Raw genomic sequence first — 21968 nt, 5'->3', positions numbered from 1 at the left:
GACCTTATGAATATCAGCCAACTGATAGACCACTAGGTATACCACTTTTGCAGTGCTATTTAAATGTTCGTGCTAATAAGGAAAGAATTAACTTGTTTTGATCAGTCATGACATTTCAGTGATCAATATAAGCATTAAACAGTGATATTATATACACTTTTATTAACATAGAGCTTTATTGCAATGACGGGATGTAATTATTAGTTTCTAGAAAGCTAAGATTTTGCCTCAATCATGTTGATCACCACATCCCACTATAATGTATAAACTTCTGGTACTGTGTCCTGTTTCATCAGCATCAAATAACATGCTTCTTTTCATAACAGACACTTCCTGTACTGAAAAATCAAGAGATTGGATACATTGTGTAACCAGACTTCTGGATACTTTGGGACTGCCCCCGCCCCCCCTTCCACCTTGGGAAGAAGCTCATTGTCTGATTTTCTGCCAAACTATTCTAGAGCACTTCCACCAGATTTGAATAGGAAATCTCACCTCTACCCAGATCTCCAACAGGAACTCGAATCACCCAGAAAGATTCGGTATTAGAATAAAGAATCGTCACAAAGTTGGGATTTGGTAACATCAACCTTCCTATGCGAAGTTACTCGTTCTAAAAATTCTTGCACCAGAATTATACAAATGAAGATTTCTGCACAACTCTCTCATCTCGATTGCTAACCAGGCCTTTCTTAAAAAAATGTTCAATCCGGGTCAATTATTCAGTGCCCCCCATTACATCTGAGCTGCATGGCCCCAAGCTCCATCATACCTCATCTGTATAAAAGAAATAAATGTATTCTAACAGTAATTAGAAATGATCATGTTATTTTTTTTATGCAGGCCGGTATGTCCCAATTGGTCCGTCGCCGCAAGCAGAATATTAAATACAGTACATACAAAATAAGAAAAAAAAAAGAAAATTCTAACCAAGATTTATAATCTAATTTATTTAAAGTTTTACCAGAGGATAAGGCCTTTCATAAATACATGCTAGATCCAAAGTAGATGTCATACAGAACCAACAAGGTGTGATGTCAAAGCACGGCATGTCAATTAATCTGTACAAATCCACCGCCCTATACAGCATACAAATCATGTTTGCAAGCCTGTCACTTACACTGTGCTTACTAAGACTGATGCAAGATATATGTTCAGCATAGTAATATATTGATTTTCAAATACACAAATGTCAATGAGTGACTTGTTCTCTAAATTACATTAGTGATAATATGTAACGATACAAATCCTAAAGATATAGGCAACAAACTGAATGAGATACCTGGGGGTAAATGTATCAAAGTCCGGTTTTTTCATCTCGCGGGAGATCGGCGTCTTTGCAGCTAAAATTTGAAACGGCGATGGCTTGTAAAGGCAAACTTGCCGATCTCCCGCGAGATGAAAGAAACGTACTTTGATACATTTACCCCCTGATGTGCTGGTAGAGCTGGTGAGGACACACCAGTGTCAATATGAAGCCAAAGATCAATAATGTATTGCATCTCAATGTTATCTAATTCTGCTATTTTCATGATTCATACCCATGATAAGTAATCACAAAACTCTGATTAGTCCCAATTTACTGATCCCAAAAGGGGTGGAGCCAACAGGAAAGTAACCGTTGCTTCCGCTCAGTTGAATCATGGGTGGAGCTTGCGTATTGTTTAACTTCTTTAGAACTTTTTTTTTTGTTTAAATGTTGGGGAGTATAGGGATTGGCCAAATCCCCCGAGACAAAAATATTGTCTAAAAGAAAGAATTTTATAATATATTTCACAAATAGTAGGGAAGGGATCCCACCCACAAACACTCCATCTTTCCTAGTGATAGCTGCCTTTAAATCTGTATGTTTTAGTGTTTTAATTAGAATCCCGATTACTAATCCTGTGTTTATGCCATGAATTAAATAAATGTAACAACTTATTATTCCAGTTCTGCTACACATATGGTGAATTTATTTGGAGTATGTTCATTATTAAATTAAGGAAGGAATTCTATGGTTGCCCAGTCGAGTTTTCTTGGTTAAAGTTGACAATTGTTATTAGAAGAGAGTTTTCATTCCTTGAAAAACTCACGTGATATACCTCTAAAACTCAAAAAACCTGTCTGTGAACAGAAGCCAGATAAAGATAACAAACAACACATCTTCCTATTCATTGAATACCTAATTAGCTCTATGAGAGCTGTTTCTTTGTAGGCTGAAAGGCAACCAAGGGACCAACACTGAGGTATAAGGCATTTACATGAATATTACGTCAGCCAACTAAATTACTGCTGCATTGTGTGTAGGCAACAGGGATCATGTAATTGTCAACTATAAGCTTCAGTTACTGTTGGCTGCAAACTTCTGGCAGGAAAGTACATGTACAAATAAAAGTTATTTTGAGTTGCTCCTACCTGAGTGTGTACTCGCATACAGACCTTGTGGGCTGTTAATGAACTCATTGGGGTATATTTACTAAACTGCGGGATTGAAAAAGTGGGGATGTTGCCTATAGCAACCAATCAAATTATAGCTGTCATCTTGTAGAATGTATTAAATAAATGAATCTGATTGGTTGCTATAGGCAACATCTCCACCTATTAATGTTTTTTTAAACCTCGATATATTATAGAAATGACGAAGAGAAGATTCCTATGAATTTAGGTGTTTAATAACAGTGGGAACGAGGGAATTGCTGAGTGTTTATTTCTAATAAAGGAGTTTTTCTGCTGTGTTGTGTGTTTACTATTAGTTTAGCGTCACAGCGGGCACTGGCTGTCAGGGCTTACTGGCACTTGTAGTTCCACAATCTAAATTAAACTAATTATCTGACTTTAACTCATGTTTGGGCTGCTAATCGGCATGGGGTCGGTGTTCCCCAAGCAGACCCAAATGTTTTTCGGCCTAATTTCCGTAGGTTATTAAGCCCCATGCTAAGCTGGCTGCGGCGGGTTCACATTTTGGAAGGGGGGAGCACACATTCACCCGAAGCTTTCATGATAACCAGCGCAGGTTATAGCGTTGGTGCTGTTTATTTATGTATGTGAGCGTGCCTTTATTTATTTACTTATTAAAGCTACATGTTGCTCCTGTCATCATCATCCTTTAGGTAAGAACAACAGATACGACTCCGAACTGAACATGATGACAACAATAAAGTCAAACATCATTTCTATTTGTGAACACATCACAGTCAATGTATATCATATAGTTATTGTCTGCTCTCTTCCTGCTTGTCTCGTTGTCTTGTCTGGAGCTAAATCCACCTTTGGATCCGGAAAATGTAGCCATTAATTAGAGATGCTCACTGACCCCCTGTGAACTGAATTTTGTTTTGGTTTTGGAACTGGATTAGCTTCATGTTTTGGTTTTGGTTTTGATCTGTATTTTTTAGAAAAAAATCCTAAAATATGCTAAAATCACATCATTTTGCTCGTTTTTTGTTCCCACATAATTATTAACCTCAATAACACTAATTTTAAGTAATTTGCAGTTAATTTTGACCACCTCACAGGTCACAATATTATTTTTATACACTTTCGGACAAATTCTGCAGCGACCTGGCTGGATGGTAAGCGACAGAGCAATGACACAAACACACGGCAGTTCCTAGCACATCTAGGACACATTGGCACACAGCTGTGGCAGAAAAAAAAAATGGTGCAAGATGGAATTGTCCTTGGGCCCTCCATCCCTCCCAAGATGGAATTGTCCTTGGGCCCTCCATCCCTCCCAAGATGGAATTGTCCTTGGGACCTCCCTCCTTCCCACCCACCATTATGTTGGATCTTAAAAAGGAATCCAAAACTCCCGAGATCCGACGGCGTAACAATGACGTTTTGCCTCGTTTTCAATTCTGAGGGCCGCAAAAGTACAGAGTCGGCTCAGCTCAGTACTCGGATATGCCTGAGCATCTCTACCATTAATATTACTGCAGTCTTAAAATATCATTTCACCCAAAACTTGATGATAGTAATGGCTCAAAGCAAGACATAATCTACCCAGCACAGAAGTGACTTAGTCACACTAATAGCGGGGTCATACCCTGTGTGTTTGCCATTCAGATGAACGGTTTAAATTATGTTATCTGATGTGGGGCGTGGCCTTGGATGAAAATACGGGTGGAGTCAATCTGATCAGATCCACGGTCAGACGGATCGTTATTGGATTGAGTCTAGGGGCTGGCTGGGCTGGGGGACAATGACCCCTGGGCCGGTCTCATGTTGGGCTACCTGGATCACTGGGTAACCTTCATTTTATTTTCCTTCAAAATATTCCTAACAGACTGCTAAAATGTTCCAGACAGTCCCTGATTGATTTGCCAAATTTTGTTCCTCTTTTCAATTATACATTATTGGAAAATATGTATCTGCTTGTCATTAAGGCTTTCCATGTGAGATCCCAGCGGACATCAGCATTAGGAATGCAAATTTTAACAATTATAAAGCCAAAAAAAAACAACAACAACAACAACAACTTTGTAACATAGTTGCACTATAGTCGAAGAATTGCTAACAATAATTTATGAATTAATTACTTATAATTAATTATAATCTTATAATTAATTATCAGCAATTGGCAACCAAACAAAACCCTTGTTGATTTAGTAGATTTAAAGACCATAGTTCAGTGTCATCTAAAATTAGTTGCATGTGGCTGTGTATAAATAGACAGACTGACCATTGCCGGCTGATAGTATTACTGACAGTGACTTTAGTACTGCTAAGGTAGGGGTATGGGATAACAGACTTTAAGACATTTAACAATCTGCTGTCACTCTTAGACAGTACCAGCATGGACACAGATAATGGACAGCAACGTACACGCACTATGGCAAAACTGTTACTTAAAGAGACTTTTCTCCAGGCTCTGCAATCAAACAATTATGTAGAAGTGGAAAATATACTAAACGAGGGGAAAATAGATGTGGATGCTGTGTTTGAGGTGGAGGATGAGAACTTGGTTCTGGCTTCATACAAATCAGGTATGAATCAGCATAAATGAAGCAAGTGGGACCATGAAGGGCCGCATGGTATCCAAGCTGTTTACACAAGCATGCTTTGTTATCTGAATGCTATATATATATATATATATATATATATATATATATATATATTGTGGCTGAATGACTAGGCAATATTACACCGGATTACATGACACAAGCCTCTCTGATATAATCCTTCTCTAGACATTGCATCACGTCAGTACTCGTTCTAAGTGCAACAAATGTCCCCAGGTTCAAACACACATGGATCTCATAAGTAAAATAAAGTTGTTGGGTTTTATTTGCTGGAAACTCTATGCCAGTACTTTCTGGTCATTTTTTTACACTTCTGTAGCTAATAGTTTGGTCTGCAGTTGTTGTAGTTTTCTTGGTGCTGTCTAAGAGCAAATCACACTAATAATGGGGACTGTCACCCATTGTGTTGCTAGTTATCCTATCTAAATTAATAAACTCCACCGGTTTTTCTTTTATATATATATATCAATCATAAGAGGCTTTGCAAACTACTGCTATTAACTCTTTCTGTCCTCTGTTGGGGAAAAAAAGTCACATATAAATGTTGTGTCTAACCTGTATACTTGTGAGATGGGTATTTCAGCAGACATTAATGAATTCTGTTTGTAAATATACTGACTGGGGCTTCCCCTCCTTCCTCCACCCTTTCCTCTCAGTAAATTGACAGCTACAACTATTGATATATTTTTACTGTGTTGCAACATTGTTGAAACTCTGCAAATAGTTCATCTTTCAGGGAAGTTAACTCATCACAGTAGCTGATGAGATTCATTTTTTTAACCACTTCACTACTGGAGGTAATCTGAGCTGTAGTGACAGGAACAATCTTCTGATTAATATGCCATGTGTAATATTATTGTCGAACTAATTTGGAATTTTGGTGTGTTCTTTTTTTTTCAGAAGAGATAGAACTGTCATGCGGTGCCCCATTGGAACTATATGTTTTTAAATTGCAATAAAATGTTTTTATTGTACGGCCATTAGATAGAGAAACATGCTCAGGACCACAAGAAAATTACATTTTCCTTCATGTTCCTATCGTTACTTAACCAAGCAGTTTCAGATATATAAATATATATATATATATATATATATATATATATATATATATAAATAGATAGATGGATATTATTATTATTATTATTATTATTAATAATAATTTTTATTTATAGGGCGCCACTAGGTATCCGTAGCGCCGTACAGGGACAGACAGAAACACGATACAGGGTGACACAGCACGGTACAGTTAACAAAAAGCACAGTAACTCAGAAGCTCAATGTACAGCTAGATGAGAGGTGAGAGCCCCCAGCGGGGTAGAAGGGCAGGAGGACCTCACGGAAGAGACAAGGAGCTGGAGAGCAGAGTTAAGGTGGTGGAGAACAGAGGGAAAGGAGGCCCTGCTTGAAGGAGCGTACAATCTAAGGCAGGGGTGGGCAAACCTGTCCTCAAGGGCCATATCCAGTTCATGTTTTTAGGATTTCTGTCTGTAGAAACAGGTGGGATAATTACTGACCCAGCCAAATAGATTAACTCAGCTGTACATGATTAAAGAAATCCTAAAAACATGAACTGGATATGGCCCTTGAGGACAGGTTTGCCCACCCCTGATCTAAGGGGAGGGTAGGACGGACAGAGACGCAAAGGTAGGAGGATGGAATGGGGAGAACGGAGGCTGAGACGGAGAGGGGGGGAGAGGAGAAAGAAAAGGAGGGAGGTAAGAGGGGGACAGGAGGGAGGGCAGGAGTGGGAGGGGGGTAGGCGGAGACTGGGAGGAGGACAATTAGGTGGGGGATTGGAGGGCTTTAAGGAAAAGGTGGGTTTTTAAGGCCCGATGAAGGTGGACAAGTTGGGGGAAGTTCTGATGGAACGGGGGAGCGGGGGATAGGGTATAATGAATAATTAAGTTTATATGCATTTTAACACTATATAGTATAAACTATAATATAAACAATATTGAATGATATAAGAACTCTCCTGTGTTTCCTTCACCATTCCGTAATATCTTCCATGTTCTTTCAGGTCTTCTTTGTGTACTTATCTCTTGTGTCCCTTCTGCATTGTACAATGCGCCTAGTTTATTCACCTCTCTCGTATATCTTCCATGTGTCCCTTCTCCTTTCTCTTACCTGTTTCCTCTGTCTGGATACTATGATCTGATACCAGCTGAATGCTGATAACAGTAGTGATTGTACAGAAGATAACAGTGTCCAGACGCTACTGTGCTGTAAAACTGAAAATATAGAGGGATTACATTACCTTTTAAACTACTAGAAACTTTATAGAAATCCTTATATTGTTGCCATCCTTTAATGTTTATAATTACGCACATACAATATTTTTTTTTTCTGACAATAACCAGTTAATCAGTCATTATTTCTGCAGTGTAACTATGTAAATAGGGTCATACATGTGCACATGCAGAGAGACTGGGCTCACAGAGATAGATGGGAGCACAGAAACTGGGGCACACACAGACAGATGGGAGCACAGAAACTGGGACACACAGATAAAGATTGGGCACAGAGACTGGGACACACAGATAAAGATTGGGCACAGAGACTGGGACACACACAGACAGATGGGAGCACAGAGACTGGGACTCACACAGACAGATGGGAGCACAGAGACTGGGGCACACACAGACAGATGGGAGCATAGAGATTGGGGCACAGACAGACAGATGGGAGCACAGAGACTGGGACACAGACAGACAGATGGGAGCACATAGACTGGGACACACACAGATAGGTAGACCACAGAGAGTGGGACACACACAGACAGATTGGAGCACAGAGACTGGGGCACAGACAAACAGATTGGGCACAGACAGAGAGAATGGAGCATAGAGACTGGAGCACACACAGACAGATGGGAGAACATAGGCTGGGGCACACACAGACAGATGGAAGGACAGAGACTGGGACTCACACAGACAGATGGAGCACAGATACTGGGGCACAGACAGACAGATGGGAGCACAGAGACTGGGGCACCACAGACAGATGGAGCACAGATACTGGGGCACAGACAGACAGATGGGAGCACTACAGACCATATATAGCTAGTCAGACTGAGGCACACAAAAAATGTTTCCCTTACTGCGTTCTGTGGCGTATGGTCCAGTTTTGGGCATGAGTGACTGTACAGATTATACGCACAAAACTGCGGTTTACGTCTCTTAATGAATCAAGTCTACAACCTCTAAAAATGCTCCCGATATACTGAATGCCACTAGAGGAACCTACTCTGCAGATTTCCTATATTATAAATGTATTGTGTACAATCCTACACATGTACAAAACGGGCCTACCTTACATCTCTCATTTCTTCCTTGTCCAATAATCTCAAACACCTCTTCTGAAGGTTCAGTTCCCTATTAGTCCAACAGCACAGAGCCCAACACTGATCTCATTGCTCTTAGTGTTGCTCCTGTTATTTCAAGGAAAACATTTACAACATCTGTCAGGAGATTCTATGGTAATTTCCAAAGAACACGGCTGGCATACAATTACAAGATTACAATTAAGCAGAATAACAAATACAATTAAGTCTAATAATAAATACATGAATACAAATAATTATGATTCCAAAAACATGAATATAATTAATCATAATAGCAGGCATATGGTACAACAAACTGTGAGTCAGGCACAACAGTTCCATACATAAGAGTTGATAATCAACATTAAACTGCACAAAAATTAATAGCATAACACATCAGGGAGGTGTGAGCTAGACGGGGACCAACAAGGTAGACAGACATGAGACAGAGAGGCTCTGCTTGTGTGAGCTTATATTCACTTACAATGTTCTTATTTTCCCTTATGTAAATTTAAATATATTTATTATAAAGTAATAACATGCTATACCTGAAAAAATATAGTACACGTAATTATTTTAACCTTCACACTAGAAAATTTCTGATGTAACTTATGGTTCAAACATAATTTACAATTTTACTCATTTTTCAAATATAAATATCTCTTTCTTCATCCAAAATACAGTGTCACCGTTTATTACAGCCAAGTAAGCCTGCTGCTTCCAGTAGTATTGAAATCTAATATGTGCAAGAAAATGAAAAGATACTGGGGTATATTTACTAAACTGCAGGTTTGAAAAAGTGGAGATGTTGCCTATAGCAGCCAATCAGATTCTAGTTATCGTTTATTTAGCACATTCTACAAACTGACAGCTAGAATCCGATTGGTTGCTATAGGCAACAACTCCACTTTTTCAAACCCGCAGTTTAGTAAATCTAGCCCACTTTCTCTGTAAGGCACTTATTATACATATGGCTTATAATGTGGACTACATTGGTAAATAACCACAAAATAAGCTTTCCCTTAAGTCTATCACTTTGCCCTCGGTTTTAGATAGTATCTTTTTCTTGCACATGAAAAATATAGTATACATTTCAGCTGAATGGGCTAAGGAAAATCCTTCCAGTGTAAAACAGGAGCAGTGATTCACAATATGAAGGTCCAGCAGTGGCGGGCTGGCCCGGGGGGCAGGGGGGCATCGGTCCCCCGGGCCGCTCAATCAGGCCGCTATTAGGGCCGAGGGGTAGGCCGACCGGCCGCCCCCCCCGGCTGCAAAATACAATTCTTTCCCCCGCGGCCGCATTTGATGACATCAGATGCGGCCGCGTCAGCGCACAGGCGGCCGCATCACATGACAGGGGATGCGGCGCGTCATTAATGACGCGGCCGCATCCCTTTTCATGAGATGCGGCCGCCTGTGTGCCCCCCGGCCACGCCTCTCCCAGCCCGCGTCTGAGGTCCAGCAATGATTGTGAATACCTGTTGTCTTTGACATTGTTGTATATTAAGTATAGATATATATATATATATATAAATGATCTTATCCACTGTCTCTCCCCCTTACCAGTAGCTGCACAGATGCCAGTTGCCAATAACTGCTTTATTATTGATGACTGATAAGGCTGCTGTTTTACTGTAGCCACAGGCACTTTCCCCCTATTGTTATTCTGCTTCCTTATGTATCAAGTATTCCCCCCACTTAGCGGCATATTTATTAAGCCACAAACCAATCGTAAACGGCTTTTCCGCATGGTTTAGGCATTTTTAAGTAACATAGTGACCTAACAGAAGCCTAATGCAGGATATATCATAGATATTTCATAGATATCTCCTGCGATAGGCTAAGTTTTGCATTAAACAGTCCCCATAATTGCAATGGGGATTGCGGTTTGGGCCAATTTAACAAGCTCCATAAAGCCTAGCTTTTCAGAGCTTGACCCCAATGGAGATAGCCGTTGTACTCTATGGGGAGAGCACCGCAGGGGAGGGATCTTCGGCTCTTCTCCGCAGTCCTCCTGCTCTCCCCTCTGGTAACTAGTCTAAAATGACACTGCACATGCGCAGCAAACACTCTGAACCCAAAGCTGAGAGGTAAGTCATCATCATGACAGCTTCCCATTGGATGCACTGTTCCAGGATGATTATTAAATAAATGTCAGAGAATATTATCCCTTATCATTGCGATAAGGGAGGATATTTAACGGGGGGGCATATGCCGCCATTACTAAATAAGCTCCTTAGAATGTAAGATAATTTGTATTGAGTCATATTTACCTTCTGTTTGATTGATCTGTGTGTGTGTATGTGTGTGTGTATGTGTGTGTTGTGTATGTGTGTGTGTGTGTATGTGTGTGTGTGTGTGTGTGTGTGTGTGTGTATATGTATGTGTGTGTGTGTATGTGTGTGTATGTGTGTGTGTATATGTGTGTGTGTGTGTGTGTATGTGTGTGTGTGTATGTGTGTATGTGTGTGTGTGTGTCTGTGTGTGTGTGTATGTGTGTGTCTGTCTGTATGTATGTTAGGGAATTTAAACCGTAAGCTCCAATGGGGCAGGGACTGATGTGAGTGAGTTCTCTGTACAGCGCTGCAGAATTAGTGGCGCTATATAAATAAATGATGATGATTATGATCTCATTATATGTAATTTTGATCCCCTCAATCTACAGCGCTTTGTAAAATGTCATAGCTTTATAATTAAAAGATAGTAATAATTATTATTTGCATTGCCTTAGTGACCCTAAGCTTAACGTTTTATACAAGGAATATTGGTTACTTTTACATATTTTTTTTTATGTAGAAGTTGTCTTACCATTGTTTAATTATTAACATTTTGGGCTTATCCAGATACATTGCAAGAGAAGACTGCCAGCTAAATGATCTCTTCTCTGTGAAATGCCCGCAGTACTTTCTCATGTTATGGTCAGTGAACCCGTGGCACAGCATAGAGATCCATAGGCATCTAGTCTGCTCCATTGTATCTGTAGTCTTTGCTTGTTAGATTTTATTTTGATACAAACCACTCATCTGGAGGACAGAAACTGCTCGTTTGGTTTCTCCTATTGCCCTAAATAACTGGTAAAATTATGTATATTTTTTTAATTTGGTCATAGTTTACTGCCTGGCGTGGTGTAGGAATGCTGGGGGTCAGGAGAGCTGCTATAAAGGACAATGTAAATGACAAGAGTGACAGTGATTGTCCCACATTTAGAACTCGTTGAAGACAAAACAATACACTTTTCTCATTTTTAAATTTTATCATTTTTATACTTTTTTTCTTTTTTACATCCTGTAGGTTACTGGTTGCCTAGTTTTAAATTGGTGTCATCGTGGGCAACCGGACTGCACATTACCGCAATGCTGGGACATCTGGAAAGTCTGCTGGTACTTCTAAATCATCACGCCTCTATCGACATGAAACCAAATGGGAAGTCGCCGTTACACGTAGCGTGTGAAGTAGCCAACCTAGATTGTGTCAAGATTCTTATCGGTCATGGAGCAAAACTCGATTCCTTCTCCATGAGTGGCCATGCGCCCTTACATTACTGCAAAACCAAGGAGTCTGTGAGATGTGCCAAAGAACTGATATGGAGTGGTAAGAGGTCTAGTGTTGTACAATTACTTAAAGCTAAGCGATCCAAGTAGTCTATTTTATACTATTGTGAAGATACCGGGTTTATCTGGCCCAATGCTACCCACTTCATGCTGGCTGGCCACCCGCGGGTGCCTTCATATGCCAGGAAAGTCTACCCAGTACCTTCTAGGATTCGTATAGTCACTCAGGCAAATGCAGTTAGATAAATACAGCAGAATATTTATTGTCATACAAACAACACTAGAATGTTATGTACACACAGTAAGTAAATGCCAGGCAGGTTTACCACATCATCTGTCCCTTACCCCACTAGTTTAAGGAGTTACAGTCACCTGGCTGTTCACACTTGACGACCCATGGATCTCTCTCAGGTGCATATATAGACTCTAGAAGAGAACGACAACTCAAAACCAGATCTTGCACTCTTCATGCATGAAATCCCAGAACGAGCCCCCCGTCCCCCGTGGAGAGGCGTGGCTCCTTATATCTCGGGTCTAGTTTCCACAGTCTTACCCCTCCCTGGGCAAACCCCTGGGTCTATTCTCCTTAACCATTGGTCAGTTCTGGACTAGGGGGGGTTGGAGAGGGGAGTGAAGATGAGCTGTCCTTCCACAGAACCTCCCCTTTTAGATGGCCTGTCTGGACTAGTCTGGTGAGAATAATGGACACTAATTAGTTTTCCCCCTCCAGTATCTTGCAACCTGATCCCTACCCATAATCCCCCTGGCTTCACTTTAAAGACAATGAATAACAACCTTACTGCAAGTCATCAATATACAATACACAATATACATATTTACACTGAGCTACAATGTCCCCTTAGCCACGTGTAATTAGACAATGCAGTTGTAGTCTGGTGAGCTGGGGAACAAAAGCAAGGGCTATAAAAAATACTTGCTATAATCCACATTATGTGAGAAACAGAATGGTTAGTGTTATAACACACGTTTCATCACAACAATAAGTACTTTATACCTCTGTTATCACATATTTTCTGGGCAATCATTGAAATAGTTGCCGTCGTAAATTAGTCTAAAGAAACTATGGGTTGCGATGATTGTTCCATGGTTACAGCTGTCACTCAGTTATTCACAACAATCCAGTGAAATTGCAACAATCATGTTTTTCTGAGATTTCAAGAAGGGGTTTCAGGCAAAAGAAGTATCAGGAGATGTTCCAGTAAGTTGTTGTTTCCAGCCTAATTCATCCAGGAAAAAGCATGTTTGAGTTAAGTTACCCTTTAAGCTTACATGGTCGACCTGCTTCAAGCACCAGAAATTATACTATTTATGTATGGCGCACATCATTAGTACAGACAAGTGAATTTATGTGTATGCCCACCTTCAGATTGCTTTCCTTTATTAGCTTGTTCATATCCTCCTGCAACTTTGAATAAATACATTTTTTTTTAGTTGTGCTTGTAACCCTTATATTGATCTATTGAGCTCAGTGGCGGATCGCCCGCCCTAGCAGGGGCTTGCTGCCGGCGGCTGCACACTATGTGCAGGTCCGTTCGGCAGAGAGAGTTAGGGAGAGAGTCCTGCCCAACTGCTCTGATTGACACAATCAGAGCAGCCGGGCAGGACTCTCTCCCTAACTCTCTCTGCCGAACGGACCTGCACATAGTGTGCAGCCGTCGGCAGCCTTAGGTGTCAAAAGGGGGGCGGGGCTAAATCGCCCCCCTCTAATTCGCCCCCGGTACAATTAAGTTCTGGATCCGCCCCTGATTAAGCTGAGCTGTTTATGGGCCTCATTTAGAGTCGGACGCAAAGTCCATTTCAGGCGCCTCCTGTACATTTCCACTGATGTGGCATGTGCAGTAAGCAACAGTTCCCTGCAGTTCCGTCTGCTTTTCAGATGCAGTGTACACTGCGACAGCTTGAGTCTCAGTACGAGGGAAAGGGTGGAACACGGAGTTATATAGGCGTGACCGTGAGTAATTCAGATACTATGGGTGTCTACCCACAAAAACTACTGAAGTCGGATCAAGATGCAGGCGGAACACACGTCAAACAAGACTGAAAAAGTGCGGCAGGAATTAGGTGGCGCAAGTAGTTAGCTAGCTGCAGGAACTGGTCGCAGCTTGGTAGGGTATTACGAGTGGGACGCCACTGGGGTTGCATGCCACTCGCAATACCCTACCAAGCTGCGGCACACTCCCACTCCTACTCTTTCATGTAAGTCTTCGACTCACATTGCATCCGACTCTAAATGAGGCCCTATTTTTTTCCCTGGATACAAGACAGCTGCAAAACAGAAGCTAAAAAAGCGCCAAAAAAATTAGTAACGTTTGCAGAGGGGCATGTACAAGCCAAAAATACTACAGGCATCTGAAGGTTAAAAACCCATTTAGCAATAAAAATTAGTATAGTCGGAATAATTTATTGCTGTAAATGTTGTTGTTTTTAGGAGCAAACGTAAACTTGCAAAGCAGGAATCAGTCTGAGGAAACCCCGCTGCATATAGTTGCCCGATTTGGAGTTCCTGAGCTTGTACCCTTCTACATCGACCACGGGGCAGAAGTAGACAGCACTAACTCAACCAATGAAACTCCTCTGGCCACCGCCGCTTACTGGGCATTGAATATTAAGGAGCAGAAATACAGCGCTAGGCATCACCTCATCTGTAAAATGCTCCTGCATTATCACGCTGATGTCAATTCTCGAGATATGGACTTTAAGTCACCTCTCCACAAGGCCGCGTGGAACTGTGATCACGTCTTGATGCTTATGATGCTAGAGGCGGGAGCTGAGGCCAATACTATGGATGTTAATGGCTGCGCGCCCCAACAGTATGTCTTAAAAGTGACTTCTGTTCGCGCCGCTGGCAGACCAGAAATCTGCTACCAGCTATTGTTAAACCATGGAACAGCAAGGATATACCCCCCACAGTTTCATAAGGTGAATTATTTTCCAAAATATCATCCATATTCTTTAGTCTTCCTCCGAGGTGCTTAAATAATGATGTTTTTTTTATGAAAGAGCACGTGTGCCCATGGTAAGAGTGCCAGTGTAAACTGAAAGCAGCAATCCCACATAGAGGACTTATTTTCTACAAATAGCAAGTCCATTACCTTTTAAGCGTGTGTTACACACATTTTGGTTAGCTATCCTCTTACACTTCACTAGCTCCTTTTTAAAAGCTCTCTGGTTGGCAAGCAAAAATGGCTGCCAGACACAGACACAGTCAGTCTGCTACATAGACACAGGCTCACAGCTCTCAGCATGTCAGGTGATGGCAGAGAGGGGGGGGGAAGGAGGATGTCACAGTGGAGACAGAGCTCAGAGGGGCGTTCCAAAGTCTCTCTGCTCACTACATCATGTGTCATATGACTGTGGTTGCCATGGTAGGCCAGAATCATAAATCATAAATTACAGCCTGAAGAAAAAAAGACAAGAGGAAATGGTAAATACCAACAGTTTTCTTATAGCCTGTAACAGTGATTTATAGTAGGTAAAAAAAAAACACAAATGATTTTTAATGGAATTGTTGCATTAATCTAGCTCAGGCTCTGTCACGGTCTCTTGTAATTAACCTGTCAAGGGCTGTCAATGCTGCCATCTAGCGTCATTTCAATTCACTCGATACACTATAGCTGGATTCTCCTGCAAACAAGTAAATATTTTAAAAGATTTTCGACAGCAAAAAAATAACAGTTGTTTGCATACCATCTTATTATCCACTAGGGGATCTGAATTTACATTTTTATAGGTGGAATTTTCTTTTAAATGTTTGCCTAAATATTTATCCTGAATGTGTTCTTCATTATAGAACCAACTGCTTTAAACGTAAAGATGTTTTATGAAATCCAGCGTCGCCTGGATACCCGCTGAGCTTGTATGTGGGAGAATGATGAGTGTTAGACTTGTGATAGCGAATGATATTAACCTGCTGCCACGTGTACAGGTCTTACAGGAATGCCACTCGCACCCGCGGGCGGTGGAAGTCATGGTTAACGCCTACGAGCACATAAAGGCAACATACAGATGGAGCAATGCAATTCCTGATGATGCCCTGGAGGTAACTGAAAAACTGCATAAAAAGATAAATGTAAATAAAATAACACAATTGTCTACATCAGATGTAAGATTTCTAAATTAAATGTAAAAGTATCAGCGTATCATATAGAGACGGACAGTCCTGCTAAAATCTAACTCCAAAATAGGCTATGGGCTAGATTTACTAAACTGTGGGTTTGGAAAAGTGGAGATGTTGCCTATAGCAACCGATCAGATTCTAGCTTTCATTTATTTAGTGCATTCTGCAAGATGACAGCTAGAATCTGATTGGTTGCTATAGGCAACATCTCCACTTTTCCAAACCCGCACTTTAGTAAATATATCCCTATGTCTACTAGTAGGTTAATTGGCTGCTATCAAAAATTGACCCTAGGCTCTGTCTGTGTGTGTGTATGTTAGGGAATGTAGACTGTAAGCTCCAATGGGACAGGGACTGATGTGAATGAGTTCTCTGTACAGCGCTGCGGAATCGGTGGCGCTATATAAATAAATGGTGATGATGATATGTCTTCATGGGACGGTGGATGTAGTTTTGACGGATCAGGTGTTGGGTTTGGTCCGTTTTGGGGCATGGTTTGGATGGATCATGGGAAGGGCTTATTTTTCATGATTTTACTGGGTTTTATTTTGTTTGTTAATTTTTAAATAAATTTTTATTGGGTTTTACAGAATAAACAGATTAAATATAATGCACAATGGAAATCCTTTTACTGGTTAGCTCCTGATCTACACAATGTGAAATATTATCAGCTCATAATAGGAGCATGTACATAAATTTTTCTTGAAAGGTACGTATATAATTTACTTCAAACATTTAATTTAAATCGTTATTTTTTGTTCCATGCGATCCTGAAATCCAATCAGCGATGTGAATGTTCCCCCAACAATCTCCTCTGCCACCAGTTCTAAACACCTCCCAAATGTATCGAATGACTGTGAAGCACCGGCTGGGTCCGTTTTAGTACAAATTGGCAACTTAGTTCTAAATTCTTATGGCAGCGATTTATTTCATGTAAAAAAAGTGTGGAGGATTCTATTTGTATTTATTACACTCCTAATTGACAATAACTGAGCTTCTGAAGTGTATGGCAGTTCCAGTTGTGCCCAGCTGGACTGGCGTTAACAATTATACAACCGGTGTCTCCATCACTAGCTTGGGCGGCCATGCAAAACTTTTGTGGTTTATAATTTCCATGTGCATGTGTTTTGTCATTAGTAGTTTGTTAATAAGAAGAGCAGATAAATTTAAGGGGGAGATTGTAAATAACAACTATTTTGATGAAATATATTAATATTCTTACTTACCGTATATACTCGTGTATAAGCCGAGTTTTTCAGCATACTTTTGTATGCTGAAAAAGGGCACTCGGCTTATACACGGGTGAACTTACCTGGTGTCCGGTCCGTCGGCTGTCAACTTCTGCATATGCGTTCCAACAACAGGAAGGTCGGCATTTGGAACGCAAACTTGCGTTCCAAATGCCGAACTTCCTGTTGTTGAAACGCATATGCGTTCCACTGCCGGGTAAGTGAAAAAATCTCTCTCTCTCTCTCTCTCTCTCTCTCTCCTTTTTGTTTTTTTATTTACAGTGCAATTACATAATGAACAAACAATACAGCCACCATGTTCATACATTTATATCCCTACCCCTTTATTTAGGTTAGGTTTTATAATCATTTATGAATGTTCCTTGTCATCTAGCTAAAAATGATTTCATAGATTAAACCTATCATTTTTATTTAGGTTTTCAAATTGGGCGCTCTTTTCCACCCTAGGCTTATACTCGAGTCAATAAGTTTTCCCAGTTTTATGTAGTAAAATAAGCTGCCTCGGCTTATATTCGGGTCGACTTATACTCGAGTATATACGGTAAATAAATATATATACATACATATATATATATATATATATATATATATATATATATATAGTTTACAGTTAAATAATGACAAAAGAGGTGACGTTGTGCTCCCTAAATAGCGCCTTTCACAAAAAATGGCCACATAGAGTTTCCCCACAATTCAACCCAGCCTAAGAAATATGACTGGGAGGAAACTTGCGTCACTATTCCCCATTATCCCTCATAACCAGCTCTCAGGAAAACCATAGGTCCGTCACGGCCATCTGAGGCTTTGATGACTGTCCTAATGTGTGCAGGTAATATATATTCATGTGAGATTACCCCTCGGAAATGATGTCAAGCTGTCCAAGCACAATTCTAAATGCTTGTACAGCCACAGTTCTATAATATAGATAACAATCTCCCCACTACATCTGAAACCTTTCTAGATATATAACACACACTGTCAGAGATGAGTAATCTGGGCACATGAGCTTACACTCCATCTCACACTTTCATTGGCCACTTTTTTTTCTGTTATGTAAAATGCGCTGTTCCTTTGTCGTTACAAAATGTGTAATCTTCAGGCTGGAATCCATGGTTATGAAACTCTCAGTAATTTGCAGATTCACTGTCTCCATAATTCTGGACAGTTTCCTCTTATCATCACCTGTCTACATACAGTTGAGATTACCTGGGGCATAGTTCAAACTGTCATGCATGGTTTATCGTATTATTGATATTTGTTATCAACCTTTATATAATTGCAACATATTGCATAGCGCTTTACAGATAATATTTTCTCACGTCCCTTCCCTGCCCCGGTGGAGCTTACAATCTAAATTCTTTATAGCACACACAGACCCTAGCATAAGCCCACCAATCTGTTTTTGGACAAAATCCACAGACATATTTCCCTGGTTGGCACAGAACCGGTGGCTATAACACAAGTCTATGCATATGACCTTTACATAGCTGAGGTTAGCTCTGACACGGCTGTTATTTCAGTGCAGTGTTACAACCTCACAAGCATTTAAATATTACAATAGTATTATATTTCATGTTGTCAGTTAGATTTGCAGAACTGTGCTATAGTGTTGTCTGCTCCACAAACACAGAATGATCCTTGCCGCTGGTCATTTACTGACTGCTTTGTGCCCTCCTGGTGTTCTTGCAGTTTTATTGTCATCTAATTGGCTTCTGGAAAGTTGGGGTCCTGGTTTGAATAAATATGCAAAAATTATATTATAATGCAAAATGTTAAATAAATACCTGAATGATTAGGCTCATTAGTTCAAACACAACACTCCATTACTGCCAGATAAAGCTATTCCATAGCACAGGCATATATACACTGTGGACCTGATTCATTAAGGAGAGCAAAGCAAAAAAATTAGTAAGTTTCCTCCGGGACAAACCATGTTACAATGCAAGGGGTGCAAATCGGTTTATTATGTTGTACGTAAGGAAAATACTGGCTGCTTTTTCATGTAGCACACAAACACTTGATTGCTTTATTTTTACACTGAAATTTAAAGTTGATCTAGGACAAGCTCTACCCCAATTATAAATCTGCCATCACATTTTACATGTACCTCCCCCTCCAATGCAAAATGGTTTTGTCAAGGTGCAAATGTACTCCTGTTTTTTGCTTTATTTTCCTTAATGACTTACAAATCAATAAAACATAGAAAAAATATTATCTTGGGCTTGTAATAAGGGTCAGCAAAAGGCACACAAAGCATTTTTTATGATGCTGCTTTTTTAATGTCTGTTTTTTTTTTGAGCCGTAAAACATGACTTATTTCCCCCTTGGTGATCATTTTGTTTCATAATCCTCTGCTAATATTAATTTGCAACATCATGGACCTGATTCATTAAGGATCTTAACTTGAGAAACCTCTTATTTTGGTCTCCTGGACAAAACCATGTTACAATGCAAGGGGTGCAAATTAGTATTCTGTTTTGCACATAAGTTAAATACTGACTGTTTTTCCATGTAGCACACAAATACTTGATAGCTTATTTCTACACTGAAATTTAAAGTTGATATTTGTGTGTTACATGAAAAAACAGTCAGTATTTAACTTATGTGCAAAACAGAATACTAATTTGCACCCCTTGCATTGTAACATGGTTTTGTCCAGGAGACTAAAATAACAAGTTTCTCAAGTTAAGATCCTTAATGAATCAGGCCACATGTTCTCTGTTAGTTGATGTTAAATGTGTTGTTTTATAATTAGACAAATCATGCAGAGCTTAGTGCATTAAGGAAATACTAAGTTGGAGGAAATTAGCAGTAGATCACGTATCGGGTGAAGTGGGTGACGTTGGAGAGTATGTTGTTTAAACGCTAAACTCTTTGCTGCTCTGACACTGCTCCTTGTGCGTTACAGAGACACCGGTCGTTCTACGACTCCCTCTTTGAGGTTTGCAGTAACACTCCGAGGTCACTCATGCACCAGGCCAGATGCGCCATCCGCGCAGTATTGCGGAAGAGGTGCCACCGCGTCGTCCCGCAGCTCTTGCTGCCGTCCACGCTAAAGAATTATCTTCTGCTCGAACCGCAGGGGCGACTCTATTAACTTTACTCTCAGTGATCAAACTCCGAGGAAAGAGCTTGAGCCTCGCTGCTGGCTGGCAAAGCATGCTGAGACTTGTAGTTCCACAATGGCTGATGAGACGCAGACTGTCAACGCTTGCTGCTACAGATAGTGCTGAAGAAGCCATAGCAAGCCGCAAGTGAAAGGCTGGCCACTTGTGTTAATAACTGTATTTATATTTATTATTTGTACATAATCTCATAAATGTTCACTTATTGTTAATTAATAATACTCTGCCAATACAAATAGATATCATACTATCAATGTTCATTGGTATTAGTAATATAGTAAATGAATGGGAACCTGTCTCCAGCCATTTTGTGGGCTGAGCCTATACTGAAGGCACAGCCAATCAGTACGCTTGGAATCAGTGACATCACTGAACACTTCCTGTGATTTGGAGCTTGGGCAAGAAAGTAATATACAGTGATGGCAGATTGGACGGTTTGTCTAAGTGAGCTGCATAGTTATATATTCTAATGCCTGACAATAAAGTAAACATATTTTCCTGAGGTAAAATTTCACTTTTTTGTTCTATTTGCTCATTGTAACTCTGCTGTATTCATTTTTTTTATACCTGACAAATAAATACAGTTACAGGGCGATAAAAAGTATTCACCACTTTCATATTGTATTTTCTTACATCATGAAAACAAAACGGATTTATTTGGCAATTCTTGTTACCGATCAATATAAAATACTCCCTACAGCTTTCTCATTTAATGTGAAATAAAACAAATCTCAAAGCTTCTCTTTAATTAACTACTAATCAGACAGACAATAATTGATGACATAAATATTCATGCTCCTTGTTTTAATACTCGGTAGAAGAACTCTGCCTCCCTGGTGAAAATATTCCACAAAACATAACACTATGGATTTATCAAACCTTTTAAAATGGAAAAGTGGAGGTGTTTCCATAGCTATCAGTCTCTAGAATGTGCTCCATAAATGATAGCTAGACTCTGATTGGTTGCTATGGGTAACACCTCCACTTTTCCTTTTTAGAACGTTCAATAAATCCTGCTACCTTCGATACCGTTGACCATGCCCTCCTTTTGCAAACTCTATGATATATAGGCCTCTGTAATATTGTCCTCTCGTGGTTTTCCTCTTACCTCAATAACGGCTCCTTTTCTGTCTCTACACATGACTCCACATCCCTCCTCTTCCCTTTACTTATCAGAGTTCCCCAAGGTTCCATTATTGGCCCTCTGCTTTTCTCCCTCTACACCTCTTCCCTTAGTACCCTCATCCGCTACTTTGGCCTCCAGTACCACCTCTATGTTGATGATACCTAAAGCTCTCTTTTATCCCCTTCCTTTATGTCTCATGTCTCTTGCTGTCTCTCGGCCATCTCACCTTGGATGTCCCAGCGCTTTCTTAAACTTAATATTTCCAAGACTGAACTTATCGTCTTCCCCCGTTCCAGGGCTTTCCCACCTCCACCCTCTCTATTTCTGCTAATAATACTAACCTCCTTTCTGTCCCTCAAGTCTGTTGCCTTGGGGTCATCCTTGACTCCTCCATCTCCTTCAAATCTCACACCCTGTTCCTATTAAAATCCTGCTACTTTCACCTCCGGAATT

At 40.3% G+C, this 21968-nt stretch overlaps 1 protein-coding gene across 2 annotated transcripts; it reads left to right on the top strand.

The window, feature by feature from the left end:
* Positions 1-4695: 4695 nt before the first annotated feature.
* ASB4 (ankyrin repeat and SOCS box containing 4) lies at positions 4696-20993 on the top strand. Of its 2 annotated transcripts, none has more exons than XM_075211213.1 (5): positions 4696-4967; positions 11617-11916; positions 14326-14816; positions 15823-15936; positions 20173-20993. In XM_075211213.1, exons 1-5 carry the CDS (start codon positions 4778-4780, stop codon positions 20359-20361), a joined length of 1284 nt encoding a protein of 427 aa, XP_075067314.1. In that variant the 5' UTR covers positions 4696-4777; the 3' UTR covers positions 20362-20993. The 2 variants fall into 2 exon arrangements, with proteins under 2 accessions (XP_075067314.1, XP_075067315.1); XM_075211214.1 differs by lacking the exon at positions 20173-20993 and adding an exon at positions 16605-17120.
* Positions 20994-21968: the final 975 nt, after the last annotated feature.

The sequence above is a fragment of the Mixophyes fleayi genome, chromosome 5, assembly GCF_038048845.1.
Source record: "Mixophyes fleayi isolate aMixFle1 chromosome 5, aMixFle1.hap1, whole genome shotgun sequence".
Lineage (NCBI taxonomy): Eukaryota > Metazoa > Chordata > Amphibia > Anura > Limnodynastidae > Mixophyes > Mixophyes fleayi.
This window is presented reverse-complemented; position numbering and strand designations above follow the sequence as displayed.